The sequence below is a fragment of the Miniopterus natalensis genome, chromosome 14, assembly GCF_054644295.1.
Source record: "Miniopterus natalensis isolate mMinNat1 chromosome 14, mMinNat1.hap1, whole genome shotgun sequence".
Taxonomy (NCBI): domain Eukaryota; kingdom Metazoa; phylum Chordata; class Mammalia; order Chiroptera; family Miniopteridae; genus Miniopterus; species Miniopterus natalensis.
In genome coordinates, this window is record NC_142094.1 from 39173143 (window position 1) to 39195936 (window position 22794).

The window sequence follows — 22794 nt, forward strand, 5'->3', positions numbered from 1 at the left end:
GGTAAAGCTCCCCGCCTAGTATTTGGAAAGCACTCATTTCCTCAGATAAACCCCGGAATGGCCACAGGGAGAGAAAACATCATTTCATTACAATACAACCAAAGATCTTCTATTAGCACCAACAATAGAAAGCTAATTTGGAGCAAGCTTCAAAGATCTGTAAGAGCATGGCTTTTTCAGATGCCAGGTTTCTCACGCCTGGAGGAAAAGCCTGACAATCTCAGAGATGTGGGGAACTCAAACCAAGATCGACCTATGATCCAGGTGACTGCGGTTTGATTCCTGGTCAGGGCACATGCCTGGGGTGCAGGCTCGATCCCCAGTAAGGGGCATGTAGGAGGCAGCTGATCAATGACTCTCTCATCATTGATGTTTCTATCTCTCTCTCTCCCCCGCTCCCTTCTTCTCTCTGAAATCAATAAAGACATTAAAAAAAAAAAAAGGAAAAATAAATTGCATCTGGCTTGAGATAGGAGCTAGGGCACATAGTCAAATGATAAAGGACACCACACTGCCTTACAGTCTTTAAATTTATTGAGTAAAAACAAAATCAATGGCAGACACATTAAATTCAGTTTGGTTCAAATTTGGCTGATGTCCGTTTGCAGCAGAGATGAACTGAGGTGAAGAGAAGACAGAGAGATGTCGGCAGGGGGACACTGAGCAGAGCCATCTTCCTCCTGTTATAAAAGCAGGCATCACGCAGCAGTGGAGTCAGTTAGCAAAGGCAGGGGCCGCAACGTTTACTGAGCAGGAATCAAACCGAAGGAAGCAGGAGCTTCCAAGACGGGAGAGGGCCAGGCGTTGAGAGACAGGTGGCAGCAAGAACAGTGTTCGGCGAGGATCTGCCGGTTCACTTGGGGAACACAGTGACCACGTCGTAGCCTTCAGGTGGGGTGACCCGCTCTCGGGCATGCTTTTCACAGTAGATCTGATCTTCCACAAAGAAGTGGCCCTTCTGTTTCAGGTTTGTGCCACAGTCGGTGCACACGTAACACTCGGGGTGGCGGTGATGGTCCCGCAGCTTCACGAACACGCCGCTGCAGAAAGGGGGAAAGTGGCTCCGTTAGTCACGAGCACACGAAGGTGGCGCCTGGGCCAGGGGCTCCTCCCCAGAGGCCCATCAAAAGGCAGATGAGGGCCTCCCAACTGGCCTCCATTGATAAGGGGGCCTCCCATTCCTGGGGTCCAGAGACATTCCTCTTGAAACCTTCCAGAAGTCTCTCCCTCTTCAGCAGAGTGGCCCTGCTTCTTCTGGTTTGGTTTTACGTGTTCAAACCCTAAGGGTTCCATGGCCAAGGAAAACCTTCACCACCTGGCTCTGGGACACGGAACCTACCTGGCCTCTCTGCTCCCTTTTCCAGGTAGGGTTTTTTTCCCATCACACTCGAAATGTGCAACATTCAGCACTTTCCATATTTTCATGGTTTACTCAACATGCAGGGCCCCCATTGCCTGGGGAAGGCAGATACTCACACAATGCCGGTGCCACATTTGTCACACATGGGCAACTTCTGGGCATTTCCAATCGATGCAGCCACTTTGGTGACCGGAGCCTTAACACTTCTGAATCCCGAGGGCTTGTTGGGATCCCCTAAAATGAGGAAAACACTTGGGTTGGTCAGGAAGGGCAGGGTTGCAGGACTGCGTAAGTATCATTCATTCTTTCAGAGACATTTATATGTATGTTCCTGCAAGGTCGTGGGCAATGGAGTCAAACAGACCCTACTCTGCTGTGTGATCCTGGGCAAGTTACTTAACTTCTCTGGTTCCCATTTCTTTTTCTATAAAAGAGATCATTTTTTTCTTCCCTTCACAGTGGCATAAAAAGATAGCCCCCCCCTCCCCACAGTACCTGGAAAGTGGTCAGCCCTCAAAACACACATTACATTCTGATTAAATACATGCAAACAGTGATAAGGGAACTTAAAAAGGCCTTAGATAGAAAAATAAATAAAAACATTACCTGATCACTGAAAGACTGTATTAGATGCGGAAAGAAATTCAATTCACAAAACAAAATCACTACAGTACAGCTCAATACAAGCAGTCAGAGGAAAATCACCTGCCACCGAGCACAGTAAGCCGCCTTCTGGAAGTCAGCTTTGTGCTGATAAAACAAGCTCCTAGTTGCTGGGAGGTGAATGGAGCACAGCCCAGTTTATCACGTCTTCAGAGCCCTTTGTTGTGGCAGCTATTAATAATGGTAAGCTCCCAAGTTTACTATTACTGCTATATATTTGGCTGGTTTTGTTCCCACATCACTTATTTCTTTACTATGATGTGCCCTAGTTGCCTTATGTTTATCAGCTACACACACATCTGTCCAGACTGCAAATTAATAGAGCACCAGAGCTCTGTTTTAAATACTTTTCAATATTCCACAGAGCTTAGCATGAGGCTTAGCAAATAACAGAGGCTCAGTAAATACCTGGAAATGATTGATGAAATGTCATGACAAATGTATGACAGTGCCTACCGTGGTCCAACATGCTTTGGCCCAAGAAGCTACAGAAGGCTCTATAACGGTGGTTCCGAATAGGCACCAGGAGAGATTTCACAAAATTCCCAGACCAGGCTCTACTCCAGGCCTGCTGAGTGAGCACCTGTGGGTGCAGGGGCCCCAGGAGATCCTGTCCTATACCCCTGGTTAAAACCCACTTCTTTAGACTAAAACAAATGTTCTCAAACTTTACTGTATATCAGAATCACCAGGAGGGCTTATTAAAACACAGATGCCTGGGCTCACCCCAGTTTCTGATTCAGCAGGCCTGCAGTAGGGCCCAAGAATATGCATTTCACCCAGCCAGTGTTGCTCAGTGGTAGAGTGAAGACCCATGAACCAAGAGGTCATTGGTTCAATTCCCGGTCAGGGCGCATGCCTGGATTTCAGCCTCAATCTCCAGAAGGAGGCATGCAGGAGGCAGCTGATGAATAATTCTCTCTCATCACTGATGTTTCTACCTCTCTCCCCCTCTCCCTTCCTCTCTCTGAAATCAATAAAAACATATTATTTAAAAAAAAAAAAAAAAAGGAAACTCAAAATTGGGCACAGCAGGAGCAGCTGGAGAAAGCCATCCTGGCTACAGCTTGTTCAGCCCTGCAGCGCCACTTGCTGGCATGATTTTCTTCTCTCCCTCACTCAGCCAACACTGCAAACTCAAAAGAAATTTTATTTTACTGCCCTCTAAAATAACACAGTAAAAATACCAGCTCCCTTAGGACTCTGGGGAACTACAAAAATTTCCAATTTTTCCTTCTTCCAGTGAACCTTGCATCTCAAAGCTTTCTGGAGAAAAAGTAAAAGTGAGTCAAGCACAGCTTTCTGTCACTTCACTGCTCAACAACCTTCCATGGCTGCACATGGTCTATACAATCAAATTCATGGTCCTTAACCTAGCACCTGGTGTTCCCCCAGGATCTGAGGCCAGACCACCCGAGGATTCTCCTGGAACCCCAGGCATCAGCCATAACGAGCCTCGATACTTAATGAGCGAGTCTAGGTTTCTTAGCTCAGAGCCTCTGTGATTTTTCTGTGGGTTCTCTGCCCATGGTGTCTCCTTCCAAGTTTCCTCTCATTAAAAGTCTCCTTCAGTGGACAAACGAGTGGATAAAAAAGATGAGGTATATACATATCACATGTTCAGCCTTAGAAAGGACCCTCTGACACATGCTGCAACACGAATGAACCTTGAGGACATTATGCTGAGTGAAATTAGCCTGTCACAGAATGACAAATACGGTTCCATTCATACGAAGCTGCTGACGTAATCATATTCTAGCAAACAGAAAGCAGAATGGTGGTTTCCAGGAGCTGGGGCGCGGGCAAGGAGGAGGTAGTGTTTCGTGGGTGCAGTTTCCGTTTTGCAAGGTGAGGAGTTCTGTGATGAATGGGGGTGACTGTAGCACAGCAATACGAATGTACTTAATGCCTCTGGACTGTATACTTCAAAATGAGAAGAGCCACACAGAGTCCTTGGAGATTATCACCAAACCCTGCTGCAAAGCCTCGGGGGCCTCGCTGTGAACCAGGCACCTGGCCCACCTGCCGTTTCCCTTGATGCTTTAAACCGCCCGTGACGCGGCCATCAGCAGCTTCCCCGGATGTGTGTGGAAACAGGGCTTGGAGGGACGAGCAACTTGCTCGAGGTCTCATGGAGGGTCACAGGCGGGTCCTGGGTGCCAGTGTCTTTCCTACCAGGCAGTGCTGCTTTACGAACCAGAGCCCTCCTCGGAGGACAGTAGCCCTCACTGGGTGTTTACGGTGTAGCGGACGCTGTGCCTGAGCTTCGGCCACCGCATCTCAAATGAAGCCAGGCCCCTGTGCCCCGCTCCTCCCTCCGAGTGCCTTCTGCGGGTGGGGGGTGTTTAGGTTGGAATATATACTGTTTCATTCAGTAAAAATTTAATGCCAGGACATATTAAGGGATAAGGGAGAGACTATAAGATCCCATATCTGCCCTGGCAGGGTGGCTCAGTTGGTTGGAGCGTCCCATGCACCAAAAGGTGGCGGGTTCGATTCCCAGTCAGGGCACATACAGATTTCGGATTCGCTACCCGGTCGGGGCATATGTGGCAGGCAACAGATGATGTTTCTCTCTCTCTCTCCTTTCCCCTTCTAAAATCAATAAAAAATAAATTTTAAAAAAATCCATTATCTCCCTCTTGTTTTTTTAGCAAAATTTTTATTTCCTTTGGGGCAAGAAGATATTCAGCCCAGGGGGGAAAACCATCATTCCCAGACTCTCTTGGAACTAGATATAACCATGTGATTCATTCTGGTCAAAATGTAGATGGAATAATAATGTGGGACTTCTGGGAATGAGAAAGCTGGCTCATCTGGAAGGGGGACTCCCCAATTAGCCATCCCCCCCACTTCTTCCTTCCTGGTGCCTGGAAGGGGGCATGCAGGCTAGAGCACCAGCTGCCAACAAGGACCATGAGGTAACCTTGAGAACAAAAGCCACAGGCCTTGTAGATGGAGCACAGGGTGGCAGGAGTCCAGCTCTCAATGAGCAGGGTGCTGCCACCTCAGGGCAGCTCAGTGATCCTGGACTTCAGGCCCTTTTGTCTGACACGCGGGCATGCGACTCGATGAGCTCTGTGGTATCTGTCAAGGTCCTAGTTTGGGCTGGAATGGCTGACTTTTTCTCTCTTAATTGAAGGGTTCTTCACTTACCCAGAACAAGATGTGGTTTCTCACATGTTTTGATAAAATTGTCATCCTCCAGGGCTGGCCCCCCAAGTCATTTGCCACATGGGCCTGATAGTGGGACTTAATACAGAGTTGGGTTCATTACTTCCCAGCTCCACAGGTACTCCAAGCAAAAGGGGAAATTACTGGTAAAACAATATCCTTTTAGCATAAAAGAACTTTTTTCCTAATTTCCTGTGCTTGTAAATTGCCAATTTCTCTAAAGAACCCACCCAAATGGGGAGGAAGCCTGGGTGTTGGGGGTGTTTAGTAGGGAACTTTCAGCTCAGGAAGGACTCCCAGCAGGAGGGGGGTTACTCTTCCAGGGGACACTCTGCTCTGATCCTCACTGGCTGCCTTGAGCAAACATGTCAACTCCTCTGGAGCTAGGCTGAAGCAGGTCTCCTAAGGAAGCACCAGGTGTCCCTCCCAGGAGCACCGACAATCTCACTGGCAGGACACTGGAGAGAGGAGAAGTGAGAGGTGGAAAGCAGGACTCCTGTGAGGTACCTATCTCAGAGAAAGGGACAACGGCAGAGTCTGCAGGCCTGGGCTTCAGAGGCCAAGAAGGGGAGCAAATCCCAACTCTGCAGAGAAGGCATTCCTAGCTAGGCCGCTCACGAGAATCGAAAGGCCTTAGGAATAACCACCTGGGAGTTGGGGAGCCTGAGAATTACTCCTCGTAGGTCTCCTTTGTGAGAATGGAAAAAAGCATCCCCCTTTTTCAACACGCCCACCAACCAACAGTTTCTCACAATATACTGTGGACGTTCAATTAAGATAATTTTACTGCTCACCACTTGAAAATTATAATAATAAATGCACAGTAAGTGATGTATACAATGCAAGGACTATCTCCTGAGACTGCAGAGCCACACAAGTGGCCCTCAGTGCCTCGGGCACGAGCTCACACCCTGGACAAGCGAAGGCTGGCCTGGAGCCTCTGGATGGGGTTTCAAACCTCATAATAGTTATGAAGCACCTACTATGTGCTAGTCACGGCGATGGGCATTTGCTGCAGTTTAAAACATTGGACCCTCACACCAATCTGAGAGGGAAGGATTTGGATCCCTGACTGGCAGATGAGAAAACAGGCCTGGAAAGGCTCAGAGACTTTTGGAAGGTCACATGGGGAGGGTGTGGCTCTCAGGAGGCGAACAGCCCTAGAGCAAGAACAAAGGCAGGCCCGGAAGAGAAAGCCCAGCGCCTGGCTTCACTGTGCCACTGATTCATTTACATTCTGCTTGTCATCATCGTGGTCTTCACCCACTCACACATGTCAACCGCCACAGAAGTGTGGCAATGTGGGCGCAAACCACACAAAGGCCAAGGCACAGACCAACAGAGTCGCACAACGGTCAAGCTCACCGCGATCTCAGATCTCGGCCTCCCAAGGCTCGTGTGGCCGGAAGCAGCTGGGCCAGGTGTGGTGCGAGCTCACTCCTACCCATTCTCACTCTCTTTCCCTCTCCCAGCTTTTAGCAATTTAAAAGCCAAGCCTTCTGCAGCGGGGGGTGGGGGTGGGGCTGTGGTGACCTTTGTTTCAATAATGATTGACCCTCACCAAGGGCCTGGAACAAGAGCCTCTCGCCACCCGCACAGCTGATTACCTTTCTCCTCAGATTCCAGGATTTCCTGCAACACCAGAAATGAAGTGGACTGTTTTGGGGGCTCATTTAACTCCTGTTTCTCCTGAAGCATCTTGTAAACTTCGGATTCTTTGCTGATGACGAGTCCACTTGGAGACTGAGAAGGCTCTAAGCTGTAAAGAAAGTTTGGAAATTCATTAAGACATGTGAGAAGTTAAAAACCAACTACACCTCCCCAGGCATCCCCTTCCAAAGAAGGACACCCCTGAACCACAGGGAGGGTGGACATGATCCTGAAGGAGGAAGCCCTCTCTGGACTCTGCCACAGCCCTCCTGCCAATACTGTGAGGTGCCGGAGCCAGCGCTGGCTGATGCTTCACTGCAGTCAGAAGCTATTTTTCAAAACAGTTTTAGTCACTCAATTACTTTTTGGCCTAATCCCATGGAATGGGAATGCTTTGCTTCTTTCTAAATTACATAAACAACATTATGCCCCAAAAAAATTTAGAAACAGGAAAAAACGTCAACCATGACCTGACCACTAAAACCCCAGCGGGATCCCCTCAGTACATGCCACGTGTGTTCCCTTCACAGAGCAGGGATTGCAGTGCCCTTGATTCCTGAGGACACCGGACTCATGCAAGGACCTCTGGTCTCCTCGCCCACAACACAGGATGACAGCATCTGCCCTGCCCGTTCCACAGGGCTGGCTGGCAGTGAGGATGAAAAATGCAAGTGCTTTGTAAACTGTAAAGTTCCGTTCCGCTGCAAGGAGGGGGCAGAGGCCTCAGCGCAGGCCCAGGAACTGAGCAGGCCAGGCCTTGCCTGTCCCACGCCTTCCGCGTCTCCTGGGTTGCCCAGACAGGATGAGACGGGCAGAGCCGGGGGCTCCTACCCCCAGGGTCCATTTTCCAGGGAAGAAGCCTTGGAGGAATGACAGAGAGAGAGACTCCAGTCCCTTCTGGGCGTCATCAGCAACCCCACTTCCACCAAGTGTCAAAGCCACGCCTACGTGTAACAACACAACTGACCTGCTCTGCACCTTGTCCCTAGTCTTGTGTCCAACCAGAAGCCACAGTGGTATTTTAAACACATTAATCAGACTGTTGAAATGTAGCTCAAAGTGTTCTCATCCGACTTAGAACCAAATATTTACAGTTTTAATAACAAAATACAAGTTTAATCAAATTCATCTCCTTTGGAGTAAATATTCATTACAAAGTAGAAAGGCCCTACACCATGTGGCTCTGTTTTCTGCTCTGAACACATTGCCGGCCACCCCTGGCTCACCCGGCTCTAGTCAGACCGGCTTCAGGCTGCTTCTGGAACCCAGAGCCTCAGAGCCTTTGCACTCACTGCTCCCTCAGCTCCCACACTTCATTCAGGTCTCTGCTTAGATGTCGCTCTGCATAGAGGGCTCCCTGACCCTCCACTTACAACAGCCCATCCACCCCATCACTCTACTCCTCTACTCATCTGCATCTTTCTCCATGTTTTCTCCTCTCTCCCCATGGATTATACTTGCAGTTGTCTGTCCCCCACCCCAGAAAGTCTGTTCACCACCATGTTCCCAGCTCTGGATCAGTGCCTGGCACAGCATCAGGGCCCAGCAGGTTTCAGAGAAGTGAATCAAAATTGCCAAGTGGATCCAAGTCCCTCTCTCCTTGCTGTGCCCTCTTCCTGCTTCTGTGGGGTCACAGGGGTCCTGTAGGGCAGTGCAATCTCCCAGAACTGTGCCAGGGAAATGGGCAGCCCAGACTCCTGGGCCCAGATCACCTCCTGCCTCTCAGCCTCACATGCTTTTTCAGAAGCCACCACCCCCTAAGGAAGAGGGACAGTGTGCCCAGAAGCCAAAGAGCAAATACCAGAAGGTGGTGCAATTTATCCACGCAGACAGGTAGGTTTGTATGCAAATGAGCTGTCATTTTTGGATAATAAACTACAAGCCACGCAGCCCGCCAGGCTGCCTCCCAGGTGTAAGGATGCAGGCAGTGCCTTCCAACAGTTTCTCAGTGAGAATCTAACCACCCTGTCCTGAGGGCTGGAGATACGGTTACCCACGCAAATGAATTACACTGATTATGCTTACTCACTCATTTCCCACCCATGTGTAGTTATTTCACATTCCACTTAAAAAGAAAACTGAGGTATAGGCTTCCCCTGTGTAATTCTCCCATTACCTCTTCCTCTCCCTCTCAGTCAGCCTCCTAGGGCACCTGATATACTCAAGTCCGCAGCATCACCTGCATCACTGGAGCTCCAGGTTTTCCCTTTGCATACAGTCAGGTTCTCCTGATAAGAGGACCAAGCCCTCAAGGAGTGACATACGCTTCCCCGCTGCCAGGCAAGGCCAAAATTTAAGAAAAGACTCATCAGCTGGTCACTCATGCTGGCGGCAACAGTCCCTGCCTTCGCCGGCCCCTCCCACCCACAGGGAGCTGTGGGAGCCTCCCGGGCAGGCGATGGGCCACCTTGAAGAGTAGCTTTAACCAGGAGCCACGCCTTCCTCTGGCCCACCTACTTGGCCCCGTCGCTTGAGTTCTATGTCTCACTCTTTCTTTGGGTCTTGAGTTCTGAGCTTGCCCTATAATAAATGTGTTACATTACTTTTGATGAATCTTTTTTCTATTAAACTTAGAACTATTTTAAAATCAAGATCAGACCATGGAATGTGCTTGGGGAGAATTTTTCCCCTTCTTGGGTGTATGTTGTTATGTCTGGAAGCCGCTGAGGGACGGCTAAAAACGAAGGAGCCCAAACCACAAGCTCATCACATATTCTCCCAGCAAACAGTCTTGCAAAGTATTTCCATGATTTTAAAAAAGGAAAACAGCCAGGCCGGTGTGGCTCAGCGGTTGAGCATTGACCTATGATCCAGGAGATTGTGGTCTGATTCCTGGTCAGGGCACATGCCTGGGTTGGGGGCTCGATCCCCAGTCGGGGGCGTGCAGGAGGCAGCCAGTCAATGACTCTCTCATCATTGATGTTTCCCTCTCTCCCTCTCCCTTCCTCTCTCTGGAATTAATAAAAACATATTTTTTAAAAAAAGGAAAACAATTTCCCATTTTCTCAAATAATGGTAATATCTTTCTACCACTTATAAAGCACTTCCAATATCCATTACTTTATTTGAAGCACTTATATACACCTAATTGAGAAACAATATCCTAAGACACAAAGTCTAAGTCTTAGACACCAGACACTAAGATATTCGTAAATGATACCACAATATGTTAAAAAAATAATTCTAGGACAAAAATACGCATTAAAAATGGAGCAAAAAAAAAAAAAATAGCACTGTCATTTTCATATATAGTAACAGCAACAAAGGAAAGAATTCTACAGCGATAAGCTTTCAAAAAATGTAATATGCATGACTGAGTCACCAGGAGGAAAACTTGTGAGGGTGGGATGCCGAGTCCCTACGTTCTTCTAAACCCATTCTTTACAATTGTGGTAACAGAATACAACAGTTTAATCAAATTCAACTCCTTTGGAGTAAACTGTACATTACACTCTTTGTGTTTCCTAGCTCTAGTTTCTTCCTGAGTCATACTTGGTGCTGAATATACACCAGTTACCTGAATGTTTAATATTTTTTCCTACTCTTTTAGGCCTGTCTCCCCAGGGATATTGCAGACAGGCCACTCCCAGCCTGTGGAGGTGGCTGACATAGCCAGGCATTTAAGGATGCCAGTGATCTTTAGAACTTAAGAAGAAACTCCCTTTGACCTGGTCTTCCAGGGGAGGATTTCGGAGGCTGAGCCTGCAGACCTTATGTGACACACAGGCCTGCTCCAGCCAAAGGAGCAGCCAGGGTGAAGGTGAGAATGTCGAAGAGAACAGAGAGCACACCCATGGGAGCTGGATCAGCACAGCAAAGGCACAAATAAATGGAAAGACATCCATATTCATGGATAGAAAAAAAATTAATGTTGTTAGAAAGTAGAACGGTGGTTGCCAGAGGCTGGGGGGAGGGCAAAAGAGGGAGTTATTCAACAGGTACAGAGTTCTACTTTTGTAAGATGAATAAGTTCTGTCACACAGCAATGTGCATATCATTACCACTATTGTACTGTACACTTGCCAGTGTGGCTTGGTTGGCTGAGTGTCGTCCCAGGCACTGAGAGGTCACCGGTTTGATTCCGGGTCAGGGCACATACCTGGGTTGCAGGCTTGATCCCCAGTAAGGGGCATATAAGAGGCAGCCAATGGATACTTCTCTTCCTCTCCCTTCCTCTCTCCAAAATCAATAAAAACATATTTAAAAAACAACAAATATGGTTAAGATGATATATTTTATGATATGTATTTTTACCACAAAAGAGAACTCTTTAGAACATAAAAAAGGAACTGATATACATTTCAAAAAACCCTCAGTAAATCAAATAAATCTCCAGTGAATTATGCTGAGTAAAAAAAAGCCAATCTCCACCCGGTCAGAGTGGCTCAGTGGTTGAGCATCGACCTATGATCCAGGAGATCTCGGATCGATTCCTGGTCAGGGATCATGCCTGGGTTGCGGGCTCGATCCCCGTAGGGGTGTACAGGAGGCAGCCGATCAATGACTCTCTCATCATTGATGTTTCTATCTCTCTCTCTCCCTTCCTCTTTGAAATCAATAAAGACATATTTAAAAAAAAAAAAAAGCCAATCCCTGAAACTTACATACTATATGATTCTATCAATGTAACATTCTTGAGGTAACAAAATTATAGAAATGGAGAGCAGATCAGTGGGTTGCCGTGGTTTAGGAGGGTGTAGGAATAGGAGGGAAGTGGGTGTGGCTGTAAAAGAGCAAGCTGAGGAATCCTTGTGGTGATGGACATGTTCTATCTTGACTGTATGCACGTCAATATCCTAGTTTTGATGTTGTGCTGTAGTTTTCAAGATGCTACTATGGAGGAGAACTGGGTAAAGGGTAGAGAGGACCTCCTTATCATTGCCCGTAATTGCAAGTGAATCTACAATTACTTCAAAATAAAAAGTTTAACTCATTTTAAGAATCCTTTCTCCAAATGATGGAGGTTAGGTGCTAACTGGAAATGAAGTAGAGGAGATTTTCGTACCTGATTTTCACACAGGTGCAGGGAAAGGAGGTGCGCTGACTCAGACAAACCGTCACGTCTGAGATGCCCCAACCGGGTTACCCAGTGTTCACAGAAAATGCAATTCCGAGTAATCCTACATAATCGTGTTTAGAAAGGGAGCCTGGCCAGAATGCTCCCTAAGTTTTAGTCTTCAAAGGCCTAGATGTTGGGCCTGTAATAAGAAACCAGAGCAGTAATTATGGGCCCCAGGAGAAGAGGGAGGAACACCCAGACTCCAAAGCCAATTCTCTGCGGGCTGCGGGCAAGTTTAGCTGGAGGGGCCAACAGCCACCTCGTGACGGAGGCTTTCTTCTGATCCAGCTCCAAATGAGTCAAGCCTAACATACTCCCTCGTATCATTTGAGTAGAACAACGCATCTTATTATTTCCTCTGCACCTGCTTAGAAATCTGCCTCATGAGTATATGAGTGGGTTGCCTGAAAACACAATTTGGAACTAGTATCTTGGGACTGTTGTGTTGGTTATGGGAACCCAACTGAATATTCCACAAGAGGCCACCACTACATCAGAAAGGTGACTAATGGCATTGGTGGCTGAACTTAAGCTAAAATGCTGGGAAAGAAAGCAGCCTACCGTAAGTCACAGCAAAACGTTCTCCTTGACATTAGTTTACACACTTCTGCTCTTCTGGGGGAAGCCCCTGGTGCTCAGAGTGATGGATGTGGAGCACCTCATGAGCAGTGAAATCAGTAATAACTGAGCACCTACCAGGGGCCAGGCACCAATGCGAGTGCTTTTTATTTATTTATTTTAAATATTTTTTTAAAATGTGTGTTTATTGATTTTAGAGAGAGAGGAAGGGAGAGGGAGAGAGAGAAACATGGATGGGCTGCCTCCTGCATGCCCCCCACTGGGGATCGAGCCCGAAGCCCAGGCATGTGCCCTCACTGGGAATCAAACCAGCAACCTTTAGGTGCATTGGATGACACTCAACCAACTGAGCCACACCAGCCAGGGCTGTGAGTGCTTTTTACACAACTGGTTTCATTCTCTCAGTAACTGGTGGGGGTGTAGTTAGTTATCTGCACTTCATGATAAGAAGATGGAGTCTCAGAGAAGTTATCTGGTTTGCCCACGATAGCACATCTCATAAGAGGCAGAGTTAGAATTCAAGCTCAGGCCCCGCTATCTATGAAGCCTGTACTTTTAGGAAAGTATCAAACGTCATCACATAGAAATGAAATCTAAGCCCTGAGTCATCAGAAAAGTGACCTTAGAACCCCTAAACTCAGTTGAAAAAGGTCTGAGGGCAGGTGAAAGCTTAATGCTGAACAGAGCAATGTTTCCCGCACACACCAGGTACACAGGAGGAACTCAATGAATGATTGTTAAACTGAACCGATCTAGAGGCCCTTCCACTTGGCTGTGTGTGTGCTGGGAGAACAGACGGGTCCCCATTAACCTGCCTTTTCAGTTAAATTAGGAAATGACAATGCTGTGTCTGTGTTCTTGTCTGATGGGGACATGGCCCAGGGAAGTACAAGACAGCCAGCCACACACACACCAGGCCACTTTGAAGTGCACGGGACAAAGAAATTCAGAGTCAGCCCCAAGGAATCAGTGATGACCTCAGATGCAAAGTATGAAGTGAGCCAATTCTGGAGCCTCGGGGGATTTCACAGACTAAACAGTGGGGCGGGGGAGCTAGCCTTGGGGCTTCTGCAGAGGGAGAAAGGAAGGCTGGGTGCCTGGCTGGGTTTGTTGAGGGTGCAGAGGGGTGACTTCAGCAACAGGCCAGTAAGCAGAGACCCACACTCAAGCAGCACAGCCTGTCCAGGCGGTCTCTCGGCTGGCCGTGGGCTCCTGGTGTTCCCACTGTTTCTAGATTCATCCTCAGAGTTTGGGATGGAGCAGAACCTGTGCCCCCTCTGCTGAGGAAATCTGGAAGGAGACTTTGGATAGACTCAGGCCACTGCAGCCAACAAGTCTGCAACAGGAGGGGACAGGGGCCGGAGAAAGGCTTGCACAGTGTCCAGACAGTATCAGACTTAATTGTTTCAGACTGAGGGGAGGGAGCAGGCGGGGAGCATGAGAGAGGGAGAAAGAAGACATTAATGAAGGAACAACGGCCAAGGCCATACTAAAAATACCTCCCAGGCACATATTTCTCCCAATGCATAGCAGCTCTTTCAATTAAGGATGTGTCATTTCCTGGGTTATTGAATCCAGAGCATGGAACATTCCGCTCGGGGACAGTGACAGAGGGTCACATTCCAGCCTCCCCCAGCGGCAAAGCAGCAAAGGACAGGAATCGTGGCCCATGATGTTTCCACCACTCAGCTCCCCCCCCCCCCGCGACCTGCTGGAGAGAAAGCTTCCCTTCAGTGTGTGTCCGTGGGAAGCTTGGGTGGCCCAGCATGCGCTGTCTCAGGTACCCCAAATGCTCCCACAGTCACCCTGAAGGGCATCATCATCTTAAGCCAGTCAGGTACTGCAGGAATCAGAATTCGGGGAAAGAAGCATTAGTAGCCACTTTGCCTTGGATACTGCAATGAATGTAGTCACAGCTTGTAAAGCCAAAGTCACACAGCAAAGTCTCCCGGACTGGACTCTAAGAAACCTAAAATGAAATCGCAGTGCTGGCGGTGCTGGGAACAGAGACTTGCACGCAGTGGTTGCCCAATAACATCTGGCTCTTCTTCAGGGAAAGGGGAACTACATGGATGATATGGCCAAGGGGCCCTCAACTGATCCCTGCGATAGCCCTTTCCAAACATTTAAGTCATTTGGAACCTCTTGTGCCTTAACCTCTCCTACCCTGCACTGAAGCAATGAATTTGCAATTTAATCACCCTAAGTGCTGGGCAGATTCTTATTAGAGGTGAATTGGGGAGAAACTGAACAGCAAATTGGGCTTCAGAGCAAACACAAGAACTGAGGATTCCTTTCATTTCTCAGAGATCAGACAAGTGTGGACCACACAGTATTTTCCAACAAATCTGAGTGTCACCAACATTAAAAATCACGAAATTTCAGATAAAAAGAGGCATTCTTTTTATGTTTCAATGCCATTAATCAGCAGAAATGGGATTCCTCGGCGAGCATGTGGTGTCTGGCTGGCCAAGGAGTGGTTCCCCCTCTGGATGGGGTGCCCACTGGCCGGCTGGCTGCCTTAGGCCACTCTACTCGTTTGCAATCAGAGCTCTCTCTGCCCTCTTGCCCTTGTCTCTGCCACCTTTGGGTATTTGACATGGCAACTGGTGACAAAGTCCATCCCCCTTTTCACCCACAGAAAACTAGTCCCATCTTCCTCTCCATCCTCAAACCCAGCTCTTTGCCACAATCTGTGGTATTCCCAGTGTTCAGACTCATACTCAAAGAGTTTGGGGTGGAGCAGACACTGGGCCCCCTATGTTGAACAGAGACATAGAAGCAACTGTGGCCAAATGGTCAGTGACAGGAGAGGACACAACTGTCCTCCCCACACTGCCCACCTGCAGCCTCACTCCCACCCTGAGCAAACCTGCCTCTGCCTATCCCCGCATCAGAACCTATTCCCATACACACATTTATATCCTCACAGACTTCTCTTCTTTCTATTATTTCTACTGCTCACTCAGGGAAAAAGCAACCCAAAAATTGCATCATGAAGTATACTTTTCCCTTGCTCAGATTGGATGGTGAACACAGCAGAAACCCCAAACTGTAAACACTGCAAAATTTCTCAGGAAGCAGGGAGGTGTCAAGGAAGGAGTATGGACCAGAGATTTCAAGACATAATAACACAGGTCTCAGCAAATAACTGATTACTTTGCGCCAAAGTACTGGGCATTTTACAGGTTACTTATTTTTACAACAACCCGACAAGGCAGGTGGTATTACCTTTTTAGAGATGAGGAAAGTGAAGGCAGAAAGACCTGTGCTTAAGTAGACCTTTTTATCCCTGGGTCAGTGGCTCAACCCACTCCCACCTGCCTGCCCGAGCCTGGTCCTGGCCTGGAGAATTCATGAGCCTACTCACGCTCTGCCATTCGTCTCAGGTGCGCTGGCTGCTGTCTTTGACTCCAAGGCACTATTGAAGTTGGAGATGTTTTCAGAGGAGTAGAGGCCAGAGGGGTTGTTGTACTGGTTTGTGATGACCCTGGGGGCAGAGCTGGAGGCCGGCGAGGCGGTGAAGGGCATGGCACTCCGGTTGTGGGCGCTTCCTATGTGCAGGACCTCCTGCAGGCAGAGGTCAGAGGAGAAATCAAGGAGAGTGTCCAACATACTCCCTCGATGGACAGTGCAGGCCAAGTGCCAGGGGGAGAGGTGCTCCAGTGAGCTCCAAGGGCCCTGGCTCAACACCTAACTTCAGCTGAGGGGCTCTGATGTACCCACTAGATATGGGCAACGGCATGAAAGTCTCATGAGAGGGCAGGTTGGTTCACACGCCAGCTCCGCCTCTGGTTCTTCCTTGAGGCCCAGTGAAGTTCATCTCCTACTGGGGAGCCCTGGGCAGGACACCCCAGGATGCCCTGGAGCTGAAACACCCTTTTGGGGTACATTCTGGAAGGACTAAGGTACCAGGAGGACCACAGGCAGTCACTTTGTGGTCAGTTCAAAGCAAGAGGTGATCAAAGGTGGAGATAAAGTCCCCAGAACAGAGAGGGTTAGACAAACAAGATAGACCGGGTGACGCAGCTCTGATTAGGCAGAGATGGTCTCGGTACTCCCACAGGTGTGGCCACAGGGACTTCAGAATCTGTGGCTTCTCGTGGGAGGACAGGGCCAATCGGATGAACGCTAGAGGAGACCTGTTGCAGGGGCACTGCCCACTCCCCTCTGTCATTTAAGAAGCGTCTTCCACCCCACGCCGGCTCGCTGGGAGTTAGGGAGAATTAATAAGCTACAGCACCCCAGAGCTGTTTTACGAACAGCCAAAACTTTGGAAATGAACATCTTTTTTAAAAAAAATTGTGGCTTTTCTGATGACTCAATTAGCAAGGTGCTTTCTACCCAGGCCTGGGTCACACTGGCTCCAGGCAACAGGGCGCTCTGTGCAGCCTGCTGAACTCAACCTGCGCCCTACTTCCTGGCTTCCCCAGAAATCTCCCTGAACCCTGGTCTCTTTCTAACACCAGGCAGAGAACAGCTGCCCCCCCCCCGCCCCCCGCCAAGAGCTTCTGTCCTCCGTTGCTCTTCCTTTTTCGTTTTGGCTAAACCTTCCAGTCTTTCACGCTTTCTTAGAAAATACGATGATGAAAAGTAACACCTTAATTTACTGGGTACTGATTTAAAATAAACGACACTGAGCTGACTTTGTCCACATTGGACCAAAGCTCAGTATACAGAGATGATTCACAAAAGGGGAAGTAAGTCTAATTAGTTAAGAAAATAACATAAGCACCAATCAAAGACCGGTTAAGTAAATTTTATGGCACCATTAATCCAAGAAATAATATGTAGTCATTAACGGCAACAGGCTGGCAGATGGGTGGCCTGGGACTTCGGCCCGCATCCATGGCTGCCCTCCAGCACTGGGGGGAGACGCACAGCTGTAGCCAGGAGTGCCATGCTCCCCTCCCCTCTCCTTTCCACAGTAATTCCGGGGAGCGGCCCCGGATGCTGAGCACCAGGGAACAGCCCTTACTTTTCTGTCTTGGCTCAGTTTTTCCCTATTGCTTCCTGTTCAGCTTTGGACAAGTTATACCTCTCTCTCTCTCACCCCATTTCTCATCTTTAAAATGTAAATAAAGCCTCTCTCACAAGGACTTGGTGTGAATATTAGTGTGCCGAGCACAGTGCCTGGCACACAGAGACATTCAACCAGTGTCTGTTCCCTTCTCCCTCCATAGAAATACATTTTTCCATTAGAATGGAAATCGTTAGAAAATTCAGGTTGGAAATCCTGGTTTTCACTTTATAGGGAATCTTCCAAGAATGTATCTGTTTTGTACATAAAAGGAATATCTGTAACCTCATGTGAATACTGGTCTTTCCAGAATTCAGGCGGTTAATTCAGGGCCTGCCTTTTGGAAGGGATGATGTAATTGTTTGGGCTTTGTATTTATCAGTCGCCTAGGAAACTCAATAATGAGGAAATATAAACTAGGTGTGTAACTGCTCTGACCTCAGATAAGCTAGGGTGTTGGTTGACATTACATGAACTAACAGAACTTTTACTTATAGATTAACTCTGCTCCTACTCATCCCTCTGTTTTAAAATGGCTGGAAGTGGAGACGAAAAAATGAAAGGTGGGACGTTTTTCATATGAACAAAGAATTACTGGAATCAAAAGAAAAATATACTCAAGTGAAAAGTTAAAGTATTTGAGAATTTTTTTAACCTAATGAGAACTACCTTCAAAATACTAATACAGCCCTGGCTGGTGGATCAGCTGGTTAGAGCGTCATCCCAACAGGCCAAGGCTGCAGACAGGTCAGGGTACATACAAGAGACAACAAATGAATGCATGGATAGGTGGAACAACAAATCAGTGTTTCTCTCTCTCTCTAAAATCAATAAATAAAAGTTAAAAAAGATTAATATAGGTAACCAGATTATATGTTTAAGATGAAAATTCAAGTATAATACATATAACAATATAACTGAAATTTCATTACAACTTAAAGTGAAAACTAGGACTTTAGGTAGACCAAGTTAAAACTATTCCTTATGTATTATAAAATATATGAGACTTACCACATTAAAACATAACATTTACAGTAGGTTTAATGAAGTGGCTGGAAATCCCTGGGAAACTGGAATTAACTGTGGTGTGTTTTAAATTAGTTTGCACAACTGCCAGTTCATAAACTGGGCCCCTAACAGGAGCTGTACAGAGTAATAGGTTCATGTCCATTTTGAAATGTCAGATGTAAAGGGATTCGCAACGTGACTCTTAGAATTCTTGAGTATGATTTTTATTATATTAATGGGAAAAATTTTGTGTGACTAGATTTCTGACATTTTAATGGAAGCCGTCTGAGAAATTTCACTTACATACAACCACTCCCAGTGAGTTCGATTTCATACAAGTTCCTGTTTTACGTATAAAAAATAGCTAGCTCTGTTATCTTTTGATTATATCTCAACTCACCATAAAAACTAGCATCCCAAATTTAGAAAAAAAAAAATTAAAGCTCAATCTTCAATTGAAATGATATCAATAACACAAACTAGTCTAAATATCACAAAATAGTCTAAAAGAAGTTTTTAAAGGCCATTATCAATTTACCTATTAACTTATCCTTCATCATTAATTTACCCAACAGACACATACTTTGTGAAAAGTAGTCTGTCTGGTGTATGGAATTTTACAAAGACGTTCTAAGCTTTCTTCTTTAAGTTTTTTCCCCTTATTTAAAAGAGAATGCCCATTCACTGTAGCTTATTTAGAAGATGCAATTAAGGAGAAAGAAATAAAATTACCTATACTCTAAGTACTGAAAGACTTATTGACAAATATGGGATCCTGGGACAGTCTACTCTCCCAGGAAATTCACACTGTGCGTCAACTCCCCGCCACATTTTTCAATGTGAATTACCTCTTCACTTCAGTAATTTTAAGGTCTCACTAAAAGTCTCACCATCACAAAAATAGACTTCCACCCTAAGGACCATGGAAATCACAGACAGTGGGAAACCAGGAGGAGAGCAGAGTTTGCTATTAAACTTCCCCTTAGCTCCTCTAGCTTCCAGGCCTCGAGACTGAAACTTGTTTTATTTTCATCCCGGGCACAACTCATTTGTACCTGTCCATAATGAGCTGAGTCAGCTCCTGTATTTGACGTGGTCCCGCCGCCGCATTCTGCACAGGAAGGCTTCCGCCCGCTTCCCGTACGGCCTTCCTACCCCAGCTGCCAGCCCAGGCCCCGGTGTGAGAGCCTTGGGGTTTTCCAGCCCTTTCCTCTTGCAGTTCCCTTACGGGAAGAGCTGAACAAGAGCCAGGACCCAGTAGACAGTGGAGGGCTCTCCCTGTGTCTGATCTCCAGGCCTCCAAGGCAGGAAAAAACAGGAGTGTGCTGAGCTGTGTCAAAAGCAGAGAAGGCGCTATGGTAGTGCGAGGAGTAGCAATGCTGGACAAGTCCTTACTTGCGGTTCAGAGGCTAAATTCATCTTGTACGGATGACGCTTCCCTTCCTCTGTCACTAGAGGAGACCAGACTTTATGTTCAGATCTGCAAGAGATTGACAAAGCTGTTGTTTCATGCATGTTAAATAAATAATACATACCAAAAACAGAAGGGGAAAATGCCCCTTCTTGCCTGACTCCTGGCCTCTGAACCAGCACTCTGCCACCCTTCCCCTCCATTTTGCCACCGGGGTGATCTTTCAAAAGCACCAATGTGATGACATCAGGTCCAAGGGCTATCCATGCTCAGCCCTGAGGAGCATCCCCAGCTGCTGGGACTGCCCGAATCTTGTTCTCCCCCACTACACTGTGTCCAACCAGATAACCAATTTAATCAGGAAGCTTGTCTGGACCTAATAAAAGTGATGCCTCATTTTTTGAGCTTGCAAAGGATTTCTCTGCACCAATCCAACATCAACAATCTCAGCCTCTTCTCAGTTTTCATTAGTGTAGGTTTCTTTCTCTCTTACAGGGAGAGAATATTTTACTTACCTTTGCATTGTCGGAGTGCCTAGCACAGTGCCAGATATACATAAGATAAACCTGTTCAATTTGTTGGTAAATGAATCAGAAACCAACCTATGAATGAACAAGTGAGTGAATGTCTTAAACTAAGGCTTGAAGGAGAAGATTTGGACTGAGGTAGAAGTGGAGATGAGAATGAGGGGTGAATGAGCTCTGGAGAGGGGAGTCAGAGAATGGTGTCCCTCCCAGGAAAGGCCCTGAAGTGTACAGAATCTTTGCCATCCTGCCCCCCACTTGGTCCTCTCACCAGTCCTGCAGCGCCAGGTAGAAGGAAACCAAAAACCTACTTCACAGGTGAGGACCTGAGCAAGGGTCCGTGGTGAAAAGCCGTGGAAGTGAAGGTTAATGAGAATTCAAGAGCAGGTTAACATAACAGGAGGTGAGAATGAAGAATGGGAACCGATCCAACAGGGTGTACGGAGCCATCGAGGTTGAACCAAACCGCTTCTGAATTCCTGCCCTTTCCTTCCAATGCTCAAGTGAGAACAGAAGGGGGCTCCACCCCAATCGCCACGCGGTGCGCTCTCCCCGCGCCAGCCCGCCGAGGACAGCCAGCTCTCCCTTCCTCATGCAGACTGGAGCCCGCACTCAGCGCTCCGCCTGGCCCGCCGTCGTCTCGCTCTGTCACCGTCACCTCCTGGCGCAGGCCCCACTGCTCAGCAGCGTGGCGGGGGCCGCGTCCTGAGCAGATTCTCAATGGTTTCCAGGAAGAAGTTCTCCTTTCATTATACCTGACAATAGTTAACTGACCTTACTTCCTCAAAATTCTGGCTAGTTGTACGTATTGGACCAAGTAAAACCGCAGAAAGGTGCCCACAGTGTAAGCAGCACTATGACAATTAGAGGGGAAATAAGCAACCTGAAATTCCAGTTCCACCCACCTTCCGACCTGCCTGCAGTACACACGGTACTGAGCTGGGGTGTAAGGGACTCTGAGGCGGGCGAGGCGGGCCTTGCCCACAAGCAGCTTCCAGCGGGTCAGAAACGAATGGCATTTCCGGAGCCTTACCTGGATACTGTGAGAGTCATGTTGTCTACGCAGCCCTTGATTTTGTTCTGAGCTTCCAAGTGCGTCATATTGCTGGTATTTTCCCCATCGATGGCTGTGATCATATCTCCAATACATAAATTAGCTATCGCAGCCTTGCTTCCCGGAGTGACCTGGGGAAAGGGAAAGAGCAGCTAGTTACTATTCGTCTCCAAGGCAAACACTGGGTCAGTTACCACTGGGTTAAGTATTCACGGATGCGGATCAGAGCATGCAAAAAGGAGAGGGACTTAAATCATCAGTGTCAATAGTAACAAACCCTTTTTTCACGGAACACATTGTGGAGTACAGAGTCCTTCTCTATATACTATCTCATGGGATCCGTACAACAACCTCATGAGAAAGGACAAATATCAGCGCCCATTTTAGAGATCTGGAAACTGAGGCTTAGAAAGACCTGTGATTTACCTGGGAGCACCCATTTAGTATATTATTATACACGGTGGGGAAAAGCAGGTTTACAGCTGTGAGTACACAAAATACAGAGTTCATTCTTGTATTATTATTTATTAATTATTGTACTATTTTCTGCACGAATAACTGTAAACTGACTTTTGCCCCACCCTGTATTACTAGTTAGTCATCCAGCTTGTTTATTACAGAGCTAGGATTCAAACCCTGAAACCAGACCAATGTTCTTCCCACTGAACCTTATTGTTTCCTTAAAATAAATCGCCCATTACATTAAACACACACACACGGAGAACATTATGTACGGTGACATCTGGGTCTATAAAAATCTTAATAATTAATGTTATTTATGCATGGAAACAAACACTGCATGCAAAACTGTTCAGTTATACATTTCTGTAATGTTTCTGGTTTTTACAAAGCGCTTGAATTACTTTTGTAATTAAAAAAGGCAATGAAAAATATTTTAAAATCTGTAGTGTGAGTTTAAGGTTTACACTGGTTCACTTCCTCCCACCCAAGAAGCTGACTATGATTAGGGTCATCCCCTATAGGCGGCTGGTTTACTGTAGGTCAACGCTTCTGAACCAATGGTTCCAAATTATGGGCCCCAATGCTTGGGGGAGCGAATCAATGACTGCAATGGGCCATCAAAATCCATCTGCCTTCTGACTATTACATGTGAACTGAATAAATACCATGCCTCACACACAGATGTACAAGTATTTTTCAAGTAAATACAGATGCTGTAGTGTAATGAATGAAATACAAACTCAATTGAAGTAGCACTAATCTCAGAGTAATTTTTTGTTATTGGCCATTTTCTAAACCAAGGTATACTAAAAACATTACTACCATGCCAG

General features: G+C 47.1%; 1 protein-coding gene across 1 annotated transcript in view; it reads right to left on the reverse strand.

Moving 5' to 3' along the window:
* Positions 1-516: 516 nt before the first annotated feature.
* The window catches only part of PDLIM1 (PDZ and LIM domain 1), a 36124-nt gene continuing 13846 nt past the window's right edge, over positions 517-22794 (reverse strand). Inside the window, exons 2-7 of the mRNA XM_087824461.1 lie at positions 21482-21633; positions 19909-19993; positions 15856-16055; positions 6805-6956; positions 1477-1594; positions 517-1040 (exon numbers count right to left, since the gene is read on the reverse strand). Of these exons, the coding sequence (XP_087680587.1) occupies positions 854-1040; positions 1477-1594; positions 6805-6956; positions 15856-16055; positions 19909-19993; positions 21482-21633 (894 nt within the window). The 3' untranslated portion in view covers positions 517-853. The remainder of the gene's footprint in view (positions 1041-1476; positions 1595-6804; positions 6957-15855; positions 16056-19908; positions 19994-21481; positions 21634-22794) is intronic.